The sequence below is a fragment of the Syngnathoides biaculeatus genome, chromosome 22 (genome assembly GCF_019802595.1).
Source record: "Syngnathoides biaculeatus isolate LvHL_M chromosome 22, ASM1980259v1, whole genome shotgun sequence".
NCBI classification, from domain to species: Eukaryota; Metazoa; Chordata; class Actinopteri; order Syngnathiformes; family Syngnathidae; genus Syngnathoides; species Syngnathoides biaculeatus.
Genome location: NC_084661.1, coordinates 1,836,831 through 1,855,617, shown reverse-complemented (window position 1 = coordinate 1,855,617; position 18,787 = coordinate 1,836,831). Strand labels below are relative to the sequence as shown.

At 40.7% G+C, this 18,787-nt stretch overlaps 2 protein-coding genes across 4 annotated transcripts in view; one reads left to right on the top strand and one right to left on the bottom strand.

Annotated features, from left to right (window-relative positions):
- Positions 1–6,978, bottom strand: part of mprip (myosin phosphatase Rho interacting protein) — an 82,572-nt gene extending 75,594 nt beyond the window's left edge. For all 3 annotated transcript variants that reach the window (XM_061809941.1, XM_061809942.1, XM_061809943.1), the window contains exon 1: positions 5,953–6,978. In XM_061809941.1, coding sequence (XP_061665925.1) covers positions 5,953–6,075 — 123 coding nt within the window. In that variant the 5' untranslated portion in view covers positions 6,076–6,978. The remainder of the gene's footprint in view (positions 1–5,952) is intronic.
- Positions 6,979–7,686: 708 nt separating this feature from the next.
- On the top strand, positions 7,687–18,175 carry dhrs7cb (dehydrogenase/reductase (SDR family) member 7Cb). Its single transcript, XM_061810477.1, has 7 exons — positions 7,687–7,915; positions 8,914–9,070; positions 10,115–10,227; positions 12,774–12,984; positions 13,095–13,187; positions 14,755–14,916; positions 17,057–18,175. The coding sequence occupies exons 2-7, from the start codon at positions 8,917–8,919 to the stop codon at positions 17,263–17,265; spliced, it is 942 nt and encodes a 313-aa protein (XP_061666461.1). The 5' UTR covers positions 7,687–7,915; positions 8,914–8,916; the 3' UTR covers positions 17,266–18,175.
- Positions 18,176–18,787: the final 612 nt, after the last annotated feature.

Sequence of the window (18,787 nt, the reverse complement as noted above, 5' to 3'; positions counted from 1 at the left end):
GACTGTATATAGGTCATCCGAAAAAAGGATTTATTCTCACAATAACAAATATATCAAACATTCAGACAAAACGACATCCGACAAAATAAATACCAATATACAAAGGAACCTCGGAGTTCTAACATAATTCATTCTTATGAAGTGTACATTGTCCGATTTGTTCCAACTCAAACATTTTTTTTCAAAGGGAAAATAATGTAAAGGAGTATAATCTCCAAATAGTAAATTCCCATTTTAATTAACATTTACGTAAAAACATGGATGCCCTGCATTTAATAATAAAACATGCATAAACTTGAAGAAACTTACAGTAAATGTGTATCATTTGCCTTTTTGGTTCGATGGTATCAGAGGGACTTGAGAGGGAAGGAGGAAGTGTCGGAAGTCAACTTCCATGATTTGACTGTGCAATTCTCCAGTACTTTCCCCTTTTCTTCTATTATCTGTGCCCTTTTCTTTATAATCCAAGTCACTCCTTTGGCAAAACTAGCTGCCTTTATTGCATTTTTATTCTTTAGGTTAGTCGAAATTGTCGACTTAGTCATACGATGCTAGGGTTAGGGTTAGGGGTAGGGTTAAGCCGCAACAACCACTCACCCCATTTTCGTACTTCACAATTATCGCCTTTCTTAAAACTACTGTGGTTCCCTCAACTTTCCTTTTCCTTTGCTGCTGGTAGCATCACTGTCTTTCTTTGGGCCCGTGGCAAAGAAGATACTGGAAAAATAAAAAACAATCTTGAGAAGCACTCACGAATGTGCATGCTCTTACATATGAGCACGCATCAGCGGGCTATGAGCATGCACTGGCTTGTGGATGAGTGACTGGTTGACTTAAAGTGGGCAGTGACTCATCTCCACACCACCCCGTGTGCATTCGGCATAGCTCGGCTTGAGTTGGGGACCCAGTTAACAAGGGTGCAGCTTTGCCCGGACTTCCGGACACCCAAGAATTCGGGGAAAAACCGAGGTGTTTTTTTAACGCAAGTTTTTGTTCAAACGCTGATTTGTACAATCACCGAGATGTTTGAACTCCGAGGTTCCATTTTAAGATATTTAAATGTGGGTATGACTGATTTTACGAGTTTGGGGTATGCCATATCATGTAACATTTTCATTTACCATGTTAAAATGCAAAAGAGAGTATGAATCCATCCATTTTCTAGGCGCTTATCCTCACAAGGGTCGTGGGGCGTGCTGGAGCCTATCCCAGCTGTCAACGGGCATCGACAAATAAAATGGGATAAATGGACAGACAACTGACTCATACAGTCAATGATAAAAGCAACCATATAACCCTACATTTACCATGAATTATCCACATACTTTATGGGTTCAGAACCAGGGATGAGAATGGCCAATTTGGAAAAACAGTGAAAATGTCTGTCGATGGGGGGATGGGGTGGGGGGGGGTTCGGGGGGTTAGGGTTAGTTTAGGGATAGGGTTAGGGGGGTTGAGATTCCTCCTGGATATTTTTTGCTCTTATCGGAACACAGAGTGCAGAGCACTTTGCCGGGAATGTCCACTTTTTGTATGTGTTCGGTTAGACATGTTGATACCATTTTCGGTCCTATCTGCACGGTTACACTTTTTTCAAGCCATGCCCGTCTGAAACAGTTTTTGATTCCAGCATCCTTGTCAATTGCCCTCGCTCGATCTTCATCCTTTTTTCCCAACACTTTCGCCATTGTAAGACTTTGAACACACCGTTGCTCAGTTTGCGCTATCTCAGTCCCATGCGCCATTACTTTGCTAACTGACAAGTTACACTGCGGTTTCTGAGAACACATGTACATGGCAATGGTGAAACTCGATTAACCACTAACATGAATGGATCGTTATACTGTATAACTCTGTTGTCCAATCGAGTAATCTGCCGCAAAAAAGTTTTGTTTATGTCGCAAAATGCAAATATTTACACTATCGAGCAAGTTAGAGCGGCATATGATAGTCGTCCTTGTGCTACCACTAAGCTGAACTTGCAGCTCAGAGCCCACCACCGAGAGGCAGGCGCACGATACCCTAGCCCCCCCACCCCTGAAATTTTCTCAACGGATTTGCGCTTATCTCCAGAATGGTCATTTTGGTCTGAAAAAGTCATAAATCCGCCGATCGACAGAAAATTCTCATCCCTGTAGAATGCTATTGAGACTTCGATTTTCATTCTTTTGTTTTCCACCTTATCCTGAGGGTCCCAAGGAAGCCGCTGCATATCCCAGACAACTTTGGGAGAAAGACAGTAAGGTCAAATGTACTTAGCGATAACCCACACAAGCACAAAAACGTTAACCTAAATCAATTCAGTAAAATCAAATTATAAGTCTCCCTTCAAATAACTATTGGAACATTTGGTACGCATTAGATCTGTAAGCTCAGTAGTATCTTATAACATGAGTTAAAAAGCAGCCTCTCAGAGTTCTACTCACACATCCCAAACCCACACTTCCTTTCTCTCCACGTGACTCCGGCTCCCACTCATAAAATACCATCGCATGCCTCGAGGCCTTTACCCGGCACTCCTACGTACATCTCAACTTTAGCCAAACAGCATTCTCCATCACTGTCCAGCCTCCCATCTTTTCACCCTGGCAGTGGGATCCCACAAGCCCAACCAATCATGGACTGCTAAGTTCGGAAAAAAAGTAAGCAAGTGAAAAGGGAGACAGAAATGTGGAATTCAAGGAGACATTAACTCATTTTAATGTACCTTAACTGTAATAATCAGTTCTCTAGAATCCGCCTGTAAGAGTCCACCTTTCTTCTAGCATTCTGGCAGACTATTTATATTGGATACTACAGTATCTTTTCAACATTTAGTGCTCATCAGTTAACATGGCTTTTCCATGTGTGCTTTCAAAAAGGAATTCTTAAATTCACACTCCTTTTTTTGCTGCAATCAGCATGAACTTTGTTTACAGTAGAAATATATTTTGCAGAGTAACCAATGCATGATGCTTCAACATGATTGAGATGCCAGAGAAGACTGTCATACTTACTGGTTTGAATGCTTCCATTCACAGATAAGCCATATCAGTAAACGGCAACTTCCAAAGCTGCACACGCCACAGCAAACTTGCAATAGAACTTGGTGTTTTTACACTATACAAGTTAATTTCAGAGAATCTTTACAAAACGTGCTTGTACAAGCTCTCTTGGCTACATATTTATGGGTCCATTTTCACATACTGTAGCCTGCTCTCTCAAGTAAAAATCAGTTGATGGATTTGTGAAACTGTTTACCCCGACATGGTGGCTTTTCACGCCGTAAAAAAAAATCCAAGCAAATGAAAATACAGAACAATTAATGATGTGAGACTGTTCTTTTGTTTTGTGGCAAAACTGTTCATAGGAAATGAGATTTTACAGTATGAAGATGTAACTTTATTAATTACCTGGACAAGCTATTAAGCAAAAGTACATCAATAAATAATACATTTTAAGGTCCCATGGTGAGAAGAGATGGTCTTAATAACCCAGTGATTCGCATCCATTATTGAGCCAAGGCACATACATATCTTACATTTGAATAATCTCACCACAAAGAACACCACAAAGCAAAAAATGTCACAAGGTGGATTCACAAGTCACTTACACACTTTCTGCCATAAAACAGAAGAGGATGTATTTGTTCTGTCTTTATATGTTGCTGCACCAGATTGATGAACACAGATACATTATTTGTTGTAAATAATATTTTGACCAAATCTGATCATTGCCAATGGCCCAACAGAAGAGCTCTCACGGCACAATGTGCACACTGGTTGTGAATCATTGTAATAACCAAAGGTGAAGAATTTGGTAAATTGTGCTGAAATACTTGAACATTCACAACTTAAAGCAATTGAGGAAAAGTGCAGTAAACAAATTTGAAACGGAATAACTGCTGCTGATTAAGTCTGAACCAGGTTGCAGTCTAACAACATACAGTAATATTACTGTAGCTGTTGAAAGTTCAGCTAAGGAAGTATGATCCTATGCTAACCGCATAGACATGTTGAATAAATCACTAGTTTGAGCCTTCAATGAAAAGTAATTACTTGTCATTTTGGGTCAAACCACATTGCAGTTTAAGCTAACTAAAGTGCTTTCCAACTACATCTATGCCAGGGGTCATCAACCCGGTGCTCAGACACATGGTTCCCTGTGAGGACCACTTAAGGCACCTGTGAGGGATGTTTTAAAAATAACACAGTTCACAAAATATTATTACTTGTGCTTGAAAATATGAATTTGTCTTCCTTACATTCAAGATTTTCATATCTAATATAAAAAAATGTAAATATATATTTTTGAGAAATTAGCTCTGACTCTGAAGTTTTCCGCAAACAACTCATGTAGCCCTTCATATGATCGGTGCTCACGAAGTAGCGCTGAGCCTCAAAAATGTTGGTGACCCCTTATCTAGACCGTGTCGAGTTGATTTGGACCACAGTAGTATACCGTGTTCATAACTAGCCAGCCAACACACCACGGAGGATATTGGATTAGCATATTGAGATATAGGTGAAACCCACCCAACTTTCTGATTATTTGTACTAGAGTACAGTAGGTGTTCGTCTCTCTGCCAAGATACAGTCTCCATTAGTGTACCACATGGGCTGATTTTTAGACTACGCTGTGTGTGTGTTTCTTTCGGCTTGTCCCTTTCGGGGTCGCCAGAGCGTGTCATCTCAGATGAACGCATATATGTGTTTGGCACAATTTTTACGCCGGATGCCCTTCCTGACGCAACCCTTCTCAAACATGGGAACATTTTTAAATGCAATTACGAAGGATCCTGCTGAACAGCAAGTAGAGTAATCAGCTTCTTTTGAACTTCACACAAATGTCACCAAACAGACTTAAAGAGTTCAAAGGGGATTCCAAGAAATGATTGCTACATTGTTTATGAAATACTAAGGAACAATAAATTGTTTGCGCCTGTAAAATACAGACTAGAAGAGGATGCTGACGTTGCTTTTTGGCACTTTAAGCATCTTCCACTTGGGTCCATTCTGTATGGCCTCATCATCTGGGATCAATTACAGGACACACCAGAGACTAAACTAATGATCAGAAAGCGAATGAGCAGCTCAAAGTATGCCTTGACTGGTGACAGTACTGTACCAACTAAAATAATTGCTCATTCACTCATTTTCAACCTTCAAGCGAGTCCTACATCCAGGCCTACAGTCTTACAATTGATCATCTTACAGTTGAGTCAATTACTACTATTGGAATCCCACTGAAAACAAGTGGGGAAAAAAGAGCAACTAAAATCTGAATATGTCAAATGAAATAGAAAATCCAATAATGGAAACAAAACATTAAACCACCCTTATTTCTGTTGGTTTCTTGTCCATTTTTAAGTCCAGCTGCAAGTAAAAGCACATTTCTTTGGTGAAATTTAATAATAACAATAGCTCATAGTTTAACAGCTGAGTTCTACCCCTTTTTCATGGGTTACTGATGACCAAAAATCACCGGAAACGCAAGTAAGATGTTGAAATTAAATACTTTAAATCAGCTAAAATTTTGTCATGTCAATTGTATTCTTCAGGTAAAATAGAGTACCGGGAATTCTAACCAACATAGAATTAAAGAAAGAACTTGTTGAGTTTGCAAATCATCTTAAAGTTAGTTAATTTGCCAAATCTTTAATTATACGATTAAGGCAAAAACACTGCAGTTCGACGAGTGATTCAACTTCGTCTGGCTCTGTAATAGACATTGTTAGACACTAACTCATTGTCATTAAACTGGTGTGTGAACGTCATGTAAGTATAATTTATACACTTTCGAAGTAAGAGTGGTAGCATTATGTAACTATTAGTTTTTCTTTTTGGTTAGAAAAGCAGCCAGTTTGCTGCCAACTCACTTATATTTGGCACAAACAACAATTGTTCAAAGAATAACTAATTGTGTGGAAATTAAACGGTGTAAAATGTAACCAGGTCTTAAAAGAATTCGTACCTGTGTTAGATCCTGATCCGTCAACAGATGCAACTCTCGAGGTTTGAAACAGTTCTGACATTTGCTTTTGTTGAAAAAGTTTGCCTGGAATTTCCTACAGGAATTTTCTTTAGTGGTAGACATTGTCTTTCAGCAAGTTGATGTTCTCTCCGATGTTTTCTGGATGACTTTAATCAGCAGTGTATTTGTAATCCTGCTGTTGTCTCTATTCTACTCCAACTTTAAAAATGACCAGGCGGTCCCATGCATTTTCCAAACCTAATAACCAAACTGGCTTCTAATTCTTCTCAATGTTGTTCTGAAACCATTCTCCGTCGGGTTGCTCGCATCCAATTCCTTCTACCCCACAAATAATTAGCTGCCATCAAGCCAGCCTGCTCATCACTCAATCAGAGACGAATGCTTCTCAGTCAATGGCTCAGGACCACAAAGCGGAGCGAGAGGTGGCTAATATCCTGTTAGCTCGCCTATGGCTCTCCAAATCAATAACCGGATGGCGTAAGCCAAAAAAACAAAGTTAGCACACTGATATCGCCAACAAATTTCGACGTTATAATGTCAAATAGGCGACACCTAACTTCCATGTGAAGAAGTGAAATTTAAAGAAAAAAAAAGGTGTGGGGGGGGGGGACTTTGCGGTCAGACAAGACAGCAGGCAGGTTATTATCCCAGTCACAGGCGTTGGTCCATGCGAAGTTTACACAGTTCTCCCTTGCTAGGCTAACTACTAGCCAGACGGCTAGCGAGTAGATACGTTCGCTCTAACCAAATCCTGTCCCAGTCGGCGTCTTCAATGAGCTTAAAAAAAAGAAAAGAAAAACGAAAAGAAAAAAAATCACCAAATCACTGCAACGCCTTTTAGTCTCAAGATTAAAAAAAAAATCGCATGGAAAGAGAGCACTGCGCAGCAAGTCAAAAACAGTATTTAAGGATTGCTTCCATAACTAGCTTGGTTTATTTTCTTCTTTCCCAAACGGAGCGAGGGGTGAGGAGCGATTTGGCTCAAGAGCCTGGAATGTCAGTAAATCTCGCGAGATCCTGTCAATGTTGCCGTCCACCGACAAAACATAATACACTACAGTATCATCATTGTGATTCAGAATGTGATATTATATTATATTATATTATATTATATTATATTATATTATATTGTATTGTATTGTACAAGCGTGCTGTGGCTTATCCCAGCAATTTTCGGGTGCGACGTGAGGCACACCCTGAACTGGTCGCCTGCAAATCACAGGGCAAACAACTATTCAAACTCACAGTCAGTTTTTTGGGGAATTTTACATAAAAACGTTAATAAAAACGTAATTTTGACATCTTTTATACTGCACACATAAATAAAATGCAAATTATGACTGCATTTGTTGTTATACATTATTCACGATGCAGTATCCATAATTTCTCAGTATAGCTGTGTGACATGGAAATATTATTGTAGTACCCTCCAGTACAACAGGATTGTACCATCTGAGCTTATGAACTATGATATTTTACGTAAATACTTGCTGATTTACCGTACATGAATAAATCTAGAAAATTTGGCCTGAACTCAATCTTGACAATCTCTATATCAACATTCCTTTGCATAAAGTTTAGAAGTTATTGTTCGTTTTTCAGATAACTAGATTTATTGAAAACAGTTCTACTCTATTTATGTGCTCTTTGTAAGGAGGGGAACAGTCTTAATGTTGGCAACAATTGCACATACTTCAGATAGCTACTGTGCACCATATGTGAGCACTCATGGCTGACTCCAGCAAAGGCTATAATAAGCAACGGGTTGTACTGGACACCAGCGGGTCAGAAAGACAAGCAGGGTAGTGCAAATGGACGGTGGACGTGGAGGGAGACGGGCTGCTGTTACCTAACTAAACCTTGAAAAAAAACTACTGCCAATCCTGAAGGATTAGCTCCTTCCGCTGTGGTGTGCGTGAACCAAGAATAACAAGGATTACAGGTGTGTGTATGTGTGTTGTTTTTTCAGTACTTATAAATGTACTTCACAAGCTGTTTAACCCACCAGTATCCAATCATGTGTCAGTCCAAATACGGCTGGTCATATGTCATCCTGGACGTGAATGTAGTAGTGTGTAATAGCAATTATATTTTTCAAGTAAATAATGCCAAATGTTTGTGTAATGTTTATAATTGTGCTTGTGAAATATCCAATTTGCCATTGTGAGATATCCAATGACAGAATCTAGGGGGTGGGAAAGGCCAAAGCATTTTGGGACAGGAGCTTGTCCAGAATATATTTAGCTGTTCTTCTCCCTAAACACAATTTAAAAGGAAAGCAAACTGTTATTAACAGTAGGTGGGTGATGAAAAAAATAAATTAAAATAAAATGAAAGCATTTGGTTAGAAGCGCAAGAATAATTTGGTCATGTGTACCAATTATGTAACTACACGGTAAATAAAAATATAATAATAATAATATTAATAACAATAAACGGTCAACTTTCATAAACGTTCAAAACACTGTGTGACTCTGTGTGTACATTATTCAGCTACAATGCTCTACTCTACTGTATGTTTTGTTTCTCATACGCCCAAAAAGTCTTAATCTATTGCTATCAAAAAGTATCTGAGCTGCTATATAGCCAAATTACTTTCTTAGCAATGAAAAATCTGGAATGACTGTTTCTGAGATATCTAGCAATGTACTAATCATAAGGGACCTTTACTTTACCCTCTGGCATATGCTGATAAAATAATTCCACAATGATTCTCAATAGCCTTTAGATTTGATCCAATCAATTTAATACAAAACACATTTATTGCGGGGAGAAATGACGAGGAAACATGTTCTTGGATGTTTTTGTGTTCGTCATCTTTCATTAGTGTAGATCACATACAGGCATTGCGATGCCTCGAGAGACGTAAAACCGGATCAGAAATGTCCTGTCAGCACATGTTGTTATTGTTTTGTTCTGACAGTGCTACGTTGTTCACAGACCATGGTCCTTCCTTCAGTGATGGTATTACCCCTGCTGATCGTCATAGCGGCGGGGGTATACTACATCTACAATGAGGTCATGCAGTACATGGCCAAGTCTTTAGTGCGGAACAAAGTTGTGGTGATCACAGATGCTGTGTCTGGTGTCGGAAATGGTAAATATTCTCAGTTTTTAGACCCTATAATTTCTAGGGTTATATGTCATTGGGTTGAAGTGGCGGCACGGTTGCGTCACTAGTTAGGGCATTGGCCTTGCAGTTCTGAGGACCGGCATTCAAATCCCGGATATGCCTGGGTGGATTTTGCATGCTCGCCCCGTGCCTGCGTGGGTTTACTCCAGGCAGTCACACAGGCTCATTAATTAGAGACTCTAAATTGCCCCGAGGTATGATTGTGAGTGGGACTGTTGTCTGTCTCTATGTGTCCTGTGTTTGGTTTGAAACCAGTTCTGGGCGAATCCTGCCTCGTGCATGATGATTGCTAGCTTCCAGAACTTCTGCGACCCTTTTGAGGATAAGCAGATCAGAAAATGGATGGATGGATGTTTTGAAGGGTAATATTTTTAAGACAATTGAAATAAAAATTAAAATATAATCACAATTTATTTTTTCTTATCTGCTATTTACACCAGGTCTTTGATTTAGTCCAAATAAAATATAATTTACGTCACTTTATGTCATTACTTCCAGCCAAGAAGTCGTCAAATACACAGAAAACTCAGTTTAAGTGGAAGACATACTTTATCTTTAAAAGTAGCTTTTAGCTTTCACTACTTGACTCATGCCATCTCATAACCATCCATCCATTTTCTTTGCCGCTTATCCTCACACGTGTCGTAGGGAGTGCTGGAGCCTATTCCAGATGTCAACGGGGAGGAGGCAGGGTACACCCTGAACTGGTTGCCAGCTAATCGCAGGGCACACAGAGACAAACAGCCACACTCACGATCACACCTAGGGGCAATTAAGAGTGTCCAATTAATGTTGCATGAATTTGGGATGTGGGAGGAAACTGGAGTGCCTGAAGAAAACCCACGCAGGTATAGGGAGAACATGAAAACTCCAGACAGCCGGGTCCTAGTTTGTACCCAGGACCTCAGAACTATGAGGCGAACGCTTTACCAGCTGGACCGTGCCACCATCTCATAATCATGGACTATAAAAATATTCTACTAGTAACTAATGTTATTTGCTTTTCAGAGTGTGCTCATGTCTTCCATAAGGGCGGAGCCAGGCTCATCCTCTGTGGCGCGAGCTGGGATAAATTGGAGTCTCTGTATGATTCTTTGACAAATGATTCTGACCCCAGCAAGGTGAGGAAAATACATTTTAGATTGAATTATATTTCATAGTTTGAGTAATTTCTCATCTTATAGAAATAATGGCCTCTAATGTCGGACATTTGGGGAAAACTGTGACTCAGCACCAAGGATATCAGATTTAAGGAGAGAGATACAATTTCCCAAATTGACATTTAACCCACCGTTAACACTCGCAGTGAGACAAACAGATTGTGTCCTTGTTTACATAATTTCCCCCCCTTCTGTACCCATTTCCCCAATCACCACTTCCTACTCTGAAAAACACAATGGCAGGATTTCCTCCATGACAACACGCTGTCCTCTATGTACAGTATATTTTACACAGAATTAGATAGAGCACAACAGATGTTAGTAAGCAAGACTTATCCTCACAAGGGTCATGGGAGCCTATCCCAGTGATCTTCAGGGAGGAGGTGGGTACACACTGAACTGATTGCATGCCAATTGCAGGGCACATAGAAACAACCATTTAAACTCAGATTCACACCTGCAGGCAATTTTGAGTCTTCGTTTAACCTATCATGCATGTTTTGGGGACAAGGGAGGAAACCAGAGTGCCTGGAGAAAACCCACACAGGCACAGAGAGAACATGCAAACTCCACATGGGCGGTGTCGTGATTTTAATCCCGGTTCTCAGAACTGTGAGGGAGATGCTCTAACCGGTCACCCGTTGTACCTCCGTGTCAATAAATATCCATCCATCAATTTTCTTAGCTGCTTATCCTCACAAGGGTCGTGGGGAGTGCTGGAGCCTATCCCAGGAGTCAACGGGCAGGAACCACCACAAACACTTGGTCTCATTAGACCCCTACACGGGGTTCAAGTACTAATCAATGGCCACAGACTGGTTGTTGTCTGCAAACTGTTTGAGGGTGTTTAATGACGATAACCTTTGGAGGAGACATTATTCTGCATTGACAGTAATGTAGACCAATTTGACGCAGCATGTGGCTGTGCACATAGAGACAAACAGCCGTGGTCACAATCACACCTGTAGGCAATTTAGAGTTTCCAATAAATGTTGCATGTTTTTTGGGATGTGGGACGAAACTACAGTGCCCAGAGAAAACCCATGCAGGCATGGGGAGAACATGCAAACTCCAGACAGGGGGGTCTGGGATTGAACCTCAGAACTGTGAGGCCAATGCTTTCCAGCTGCACCACCATGCCGCCTCACTAAATATAATAAATAAAATAGTATAGGTGGGCGCAGCATGGTGGATCAGCTGGTGAAGTAATTTTTTTGTTTAAAACAGATTCATTTCCATGTGGACGTTGCCTGTCAGGCTCTTCTGGAGAAGCTGATGAGTGGCAGTGGGAATCAGGCGTGCCCTGCGGGATCTCAGTGAATGTGGGTCAATCATGCCACCTCACATAAGAAGACAAAATAAGACAATACACAACCAAAAACCACAACAAGACCTGGATTCGACCAAAACTGAATTACCCAAACTAACCAGGTAGCCCAGTTGTCAAAGGGAGGGGATCATGCTTTGCTTTCATGTGTCACAGGACATGCAGGCATTCATATTCTCCTCAGTGGAGTGTAGCTGCCCAATTCAGGCAGCACTAATGTTGCAGTCGACTATGATACACCCACCAGGAAGGGTAACTGCTGATAAGACTCACTTGTCTTTGGATTTTTCATCCCGTTACCACCACAAACACTTGGTCTCATTAGACCCCTACACAGGGTCCAAGTACTAATCAATGGCCTCAGTCTGCTTGTTGTCTGCAAACTGTTTGAGGGTGTTTAATGACGATAACCTTTGGAGGAGACATTATTCTGCACTGACAGTAATGTAGACCAATTTGACGCAGCAAGTGGCACATAGCAGGATGACTGCCCACCAGAACCATTTTAACCTCTGCAGCAATGCCGGGAGCACTCATGTCTATTTTTCCAATGATGCACTCGAGTTTTTGGGTATGGCCATGGGGAGACCTTTCTTGGTGGAGTCTGTCCTGTCAAACGCTACCACATTTTCTGCTGCTCTGTTTCAGTTTTTGTTGCCCAAGACAAGGCCATTTTATGTAGAGCAACACTTCCTTTTTCCTTTGCCAGGAGATGTCACACCAGTATGAGAGTGATAATCCCACATGAGACCTCGTAATACAATTGAGTCACGTGACACTATGGAGGAAAAATGGTTAATTGGGCCCAATTGGAACATTATCACTCTGGGATATACTCAATTATGTTTTCAGTATTTTTGACATTAATGGCTGTGTTGAATTATTTTCAGGAGACAAATTTATTGTAATTATTGTAATTGTTATCCTAATAATATCCACAAAAAGTGAACAGTGCACACATTATTTGAAAAATAAGTTACAACTTTTGAAAATAATGTGTCTTTCTCAGAATTAAAAAAAAAAGTTTCGTACACCAGGTGAGGAAGCACATTTGAAAATTGTGTTTGAGTGCAAGGTATTTTGCCAAGTTTTATTTTCTAATGGATGATAAGTATTTTCCAAAATGGCAGCATATATTCAGGTACAGTATGACATGTAATCACATTGCGTCTCTTCACAGACATTTGCCCCCAAACTGGTGATTCTGGACTTTAGTGACATGGAGAGCATGGAGGATGTGATGGCTGAGGTAGTGGACTGTTATGGCTGTGTGGATGTGTTAATTTGTAACAGCAGCATGAAGATCAAAGCTCCGGTGCAAAGTATCTCTCTGGAACTTGACAGAAACATCATGGACATCAACTACTTTGGTCCATCCACTTTGGCCAAAGGTGCGAAGCATGTTCTTGGAGAATTTTACGAGCAAATACACAACTCTCAAGGTTTTCCGAAACTCCTCTTGTTGATCTTTCTCATCTCATTGTAATTCATAATATGGCAGGAATTCTTCCCACCATGATTCCAAGAAGATCAGGACAAATTATCTTGGTCAACAGCATCCACGGCAGACTGGCTGTTCCCTTCAGAGGTTCTTGTGAGTTGTCAATAATAATGGTGGAATTTAATGTAATGATTGTTACTCATATGAGGCAATGTATGGCTCTGCCATGTTGTGGGCTGTGCATTTGGTTCCTGGGTCTTCATTCGGGACTTACCTGACTTAATACACCTCTTAATACTGCGATACAAAAACTAAAAAGTAAAACAAGTATCTGAAACAATGATCTTGGTGAGAGGCAAAAAAAGAGAGATATTACAAAGCACTATGCCAATAAAAGTTACATGAGACACCTGCTTGTATACATCCATACATAGATTGCTTGTTTTGTTTCCTCTTCTTTGGAAATTGTGCACCTTGATGGTTTTGATCTGTCCTTGCAATACTTATGATTACTACGTTTCTCATCGTTCCCCAAGAATATCCTCCACACTTATCTTTTCTTGCATTTATTTTACAGACGGGTACTCCACAAGAGGGTGCAAAATTGGAAAATGCCAATGATCTCAAGGCCAATGTTATGATTATTATTTGAGCTACACTGTATATGTGGGTGGCATGGTGCCACGGACGGATGGGAGATCTGTCTATATTTGCAAATTTCTTCAGACGCGTTTTACACTGACCACTACATCAGAGAATGGAAAACTGCTGATATCATGAAGGGCCAGTACTCTGGCCTTGAGAGGTCAAATTTGAAGTCTGATTGGTCAAAGAATCAGTCTCATTGTAGTATAATTAATTAACCAACGCTAGCGATTCTGAAGACCCTGGGCTAATTAAATTGGCATGGTATGATTGAATAAAAAAGTCCAAAACTTGCACTACTAGAACCAATACAGCCAAGACGAACACTATGAAAGGAAGACAAAATACAGTTGGGGATAAATTAATACATTTTGATGAGCAAATGTTAGGATCTAAGTTATAAATGTATATAAGTGCCTCTGAAGGTCTTCAGGCCATCAGAGACGGTCTTGCTGTCCCTGAGTGTTCACCATTGCTCCGATGACGTGCTCAAGTGCTAATATTTAATCACCCTGGTAATATGATAACTGCTATTTACAAAGTGTGAAGTCAACATCACCAAGAAAGTGGCTGATCAAACCACACTTCTACACTTTTTACTTTGTTATGTAAGGAATTTGGACTGACATTGTTTTTGTTTCTCTATTTTGGACAGAGCTATTTCTACAACTTTTGGATGTAGCAGTATAATGTAGTAACTTTCATGAAAACCTGACTTTAAGCATCCTTTCACTCCTCACAATGCAACAATTTTTGAAAATACAAGCCTGTTACAAGACTGTGTGTACATCTCATTGACCTGAACCATAATAATTCATGTTTGAATACTGAAATTATAACATAAAAAGAGTGCTGCTGATTGCACAAATGAAGAAATTACTGTATTTGAAATCTTCAGAATTCCGTTTAACTGTGGCTTTGATTTGGACATCCCCCACGAACAACAGCCTCTTCGTCATAATATGTTTGCCTGTACTGCATGCTTGCTTTATACAAAAGATAGTATCAGTAGCTTGTGCAGAGTAGTATGTGAAGCCTTACAGACGAAATACGATGGGTTTTCTATGTTGATCAGATGCAGCCTCCAAGCATGCGGTACAGGCCTTCTTTGACAGTCTCCGGGCTGAGGTAGAAGAGTATGGGATCACTGTGAGCACCATCAGTCACACTTTCATTGATGCCACTGTTCTGCCATCTCCTGAGAATGCTGTCTTCAAACCAAACAGCTTGGCTGGATGTGAGTACATTAATTGTTTACTGTGTGACAACAGCTCAGTAGAAACACCAAAGTAGATACTTGCTGCAAAAGCAGAGATTTGACATGGGAATCATTTACAAGTCCAGTGTAAAACTCCCACCCATTTGCCTTTACTAATTGGACAAGCAAGGTTTTAAGTCACAAAAACATGAAGTGAGATGAAGTGTGCCTGGGAAGTCAATCTCTTCTCACACATTGACCTACTAATGTAAGGGACCTGTCCTTGATCAGGCACCTTATTGTGATGAAGGGTTTGTTCGTCCCAGTGATCCTTAGGAGCAGTTGTCTGGGGCTTTATGTCACTGACAGATTCACCCATGCCAAAACAGGTCCTAGGTGAGAGACCAGACAATGCATGGGTAAAATACCCTGAATGATGAGTAAACTGATAGAATCATTTTTCCCTTGCCTGGACCCGAGTCATTGGGGATCCCCTCTAGAGCGAGGCTGAGCGGTCGGGCTGAAGAAGGAGTCCTATTGGGCGTCTTTGGCCTGTGGGACTCCTGAGGCAACGGATGGGTACTGGCTGGCCAAGCATAATGCAGGTTTCGTTACTGGTGAGCCTTTGGACTCTACCAAAGCTGCCCTTTGTCACTGATTCTGTTAACTTTTATGGACAGAATTTTTAGGCACCGCCAATGCATACAGGGGGTCTGGTTTGGTGGCCACAGTATCGCATATCTGCTCTTTGCAGATGTTGGCTTCATCAAGCAGTGTTCTCAAACGCTCATTGGAGCGGTTCACTGCCAAATTTTGGGATGAAAATCAACACCTCCAAAATCTGAAACCATTGTCCTCAGTCTGAAAAGGGTGCCTCGGCCTCTCCAGTTCAGGGAAAAAATCCTGCTCCAAGTGGAGGAGTTCAACTATCTTGGAGTCTTGTTCACAAGTGAGGGAAGAATTGAATGGGAAATCGACAGGAGGATTGGTACAGCATCTGGAATGATGCAGACTTTTTATTGGTCTGAAGCTGAAAATTGAACCTCTCAATTTTCCTGTTGATCTACTTTCCTACCCTCACCAATGATCACAATCTGCAGGTCATATCTGAAAAAAAGATTCCACAAAATAAACGACAGAAATGAGTCCCCCACCCACCCTGGGATGTCTGGGCTCTTCATTACCAGCTCCAGTCATCTGAAAAGGGCTTAGAGAAGAGCTTCTCTGCTCCTCCATAGTGAGAGGAGCCAGATGCGGTGGCTCGGGTATCTGATATTGATGCCTCTTGAACGCCTCACTTTTGAGGTGTTCCAGGTATATCCCAGGAGAGCCCAGGGACGACACAGGACATGCTGGATAAACTATATCTCCTGGCTGGCATGGGAACGCCTCGGTCTCTCCCCAGAAGAGATGGATGAAGTGGCCGGAAAGAGCTAAGTCCAGGATTCCCTGCTAAAACTTCTGCCCCTGTGACGTGAACTCAGATAAGTGGGAGGAAAATTTATGGATAATGTGTGTCATGGTCAGGGCTAGTAAAGGGCGAAGAAGGCACGGCGAGGGGTGTAGGACCCAAGAGCAGGGAAGCAGCGACGCAAGGCAGAAGTAGCAGAAACTCAAAAATATTTAATTTTTGAGGATAGCTTAACGTAACAACCAAAAAAACTCAACATAACAAGGTATGACTTAAACAAACCTAAACTCAAAACTTAACATGACATGAGCAATGAAGCAACAAACAACCCGTGCGTGATATGAACAATAGACTAATGCGAACTGAAAGAAAATGGGGAGTTAAATACACATAGCTTGACGAGACGACGAGAAACACCTGGACAAAACATGAGTGGCTGGAGGGAGCTGATTGGTCAACACAAGGGAGGAGGCGAAATGTGAACAGGTGGAGACAACTAACGAAATGAGCACGAGAATGGAACACAGGAATCAAACAAAACCATGAATTCTTACATAATTTGTTGAAGTCGTTGAGACCTTCGATCTGGCTTCATTTTATGCAAGTGCATTTTTCCAGAATATATGACTTCCGAGGTTTCAGTGTAACTGGAATTATTCCTGAAATTAGTTCTCATTATATTCATAGATGATGACTGTACAGGAAAATGTGGTACTTATTTCGAAATGAAGGAGGGGTTTTAATGTGTCTGTCTGCTTTTCCATGTAGTTATTGCCAGCCACCTGACCCACGGGGTGCGTCCTTCAGTCCTGGCCAATGAGATTATGCAAACGGTGAACAGGAAGAGGAAGGAGGTTGTGCTGGCCCACCCCATCCCCAGGGTGGCAATCTACTTCCGAGCTTTCCTACCTTCTTTTCTCTTTGCTGTACTAGGCGCTGGAGTGAAGGACTCTGTCTTGGCTGAGCAGATGCAGTAGCACAAAGGTTGAAGAAGATGACAGACAGCAATCATGCATATATTCCCCCCTTTCCCAAAATGTTGAGCTGACAGTGATTAAAGGAAGGAAAGAAGCGATAGTAGGTCTTGCCTACAATCCCTGTTAACAGCACCCTACTAAACTATATGGAGAAACTAAGAGATGCAACATGTATGTTTCATTAATTTGAGTCATCATTGATTAACACATCAAAGGAAATGTAATAAATAGAATAAAACAAAACATTTTCCCATCAAAATAAAATCTGTAGGCAGTCAAACGTGTCTATTTACCACATGTATTTATTATTTGTAGGACATTTGGAGTTAAGATGTAGATAGAGGCACCACACTAAACATTTTATTTAAAGTTAATATTGTACCCGCAGTCAAAAATTCGCTATTTGTGATTTCTTTGGCCATGCAATTTAATTTGCATTGTATTATATATTGAAAAGTAGAAATCAAATAAAATTAAAAGACACAAAAAACTATTTTTAATGAGAAAAAGATTTTTTACTATGCTCCTTTGAAATCATCAGAAGGTAGAGGTTTGAACATTGGAAATGTTTTGTTTGATGTTTCGCTAATCCACCAGTCAAACAAAAAAAATTGGAAATTAAATCTTTAAAACAAACAAAAACATAAATACTAAAGAAAATAATTCTTGCATGAAGAAAAAACTCAAAGTGATAACATTTTTCTCTTTTATAACTTAACTAAAGTTTCGTAATAATCAACACAAAACATATGGGACATGTAGTTCATATCAATACATAATAAAACAGATGCAAAATTCAAGCAATCTCAGTCATGGAGAGAGCACTCAAATCATTCAAAAAGGTATTGCTGCATCAACAATCTAAAATATAATACTCATTTTCAATGCTTTGGCCAAGTATTGTATTTTGTGTCCCTTGGAAAATCCAAATAAAAGATACACAAAATAAACTAATTTTGCCAAGATGCATTTTTTAAAATCAACCACTAGGTGGGAGCATCGCATATGCTTGATCATGTTATGATGCTTGAGAAGTGGATTTGGGCTGAGATGAATTACTGACGGGCGGCCCGGGACTCGGATTCGAATCCCAGCCCTGTCTGGGAGGAATGCATGTTCTCCCCGTGCCTGCGTGGGTTTTCTCCGGGCACTCCTACATCCCATAAACATTGGGCACTGTAAATTGCCCCTAGGTGTGATTGTGAGTGCGGCTGTTTGTTTCTCTGTACCCTGCGATTGGCTGGCAACCAGTTCAGGGTGTACCCTGCCTCCTGCCCGTTGACACCTGGGATAGGCTCCAGCACTCCCTGTGAACCTAGTGAGGATAACCGGCAAAGAAAAGTGTTCATATATTGCAGGAATTAAAAAATCAGAATATAGATTTTCACCATTTTTGTTTCAATTCCATCCATCCATTTTCTGAGCTGCTTATCCTCACAAGGGTTGTGGGAGTGCTGGAGCCTATCCCAGCAATCATTGGACAGGAGGTGGGGTACACCTCTGGATGCCAGCCAATCACAGG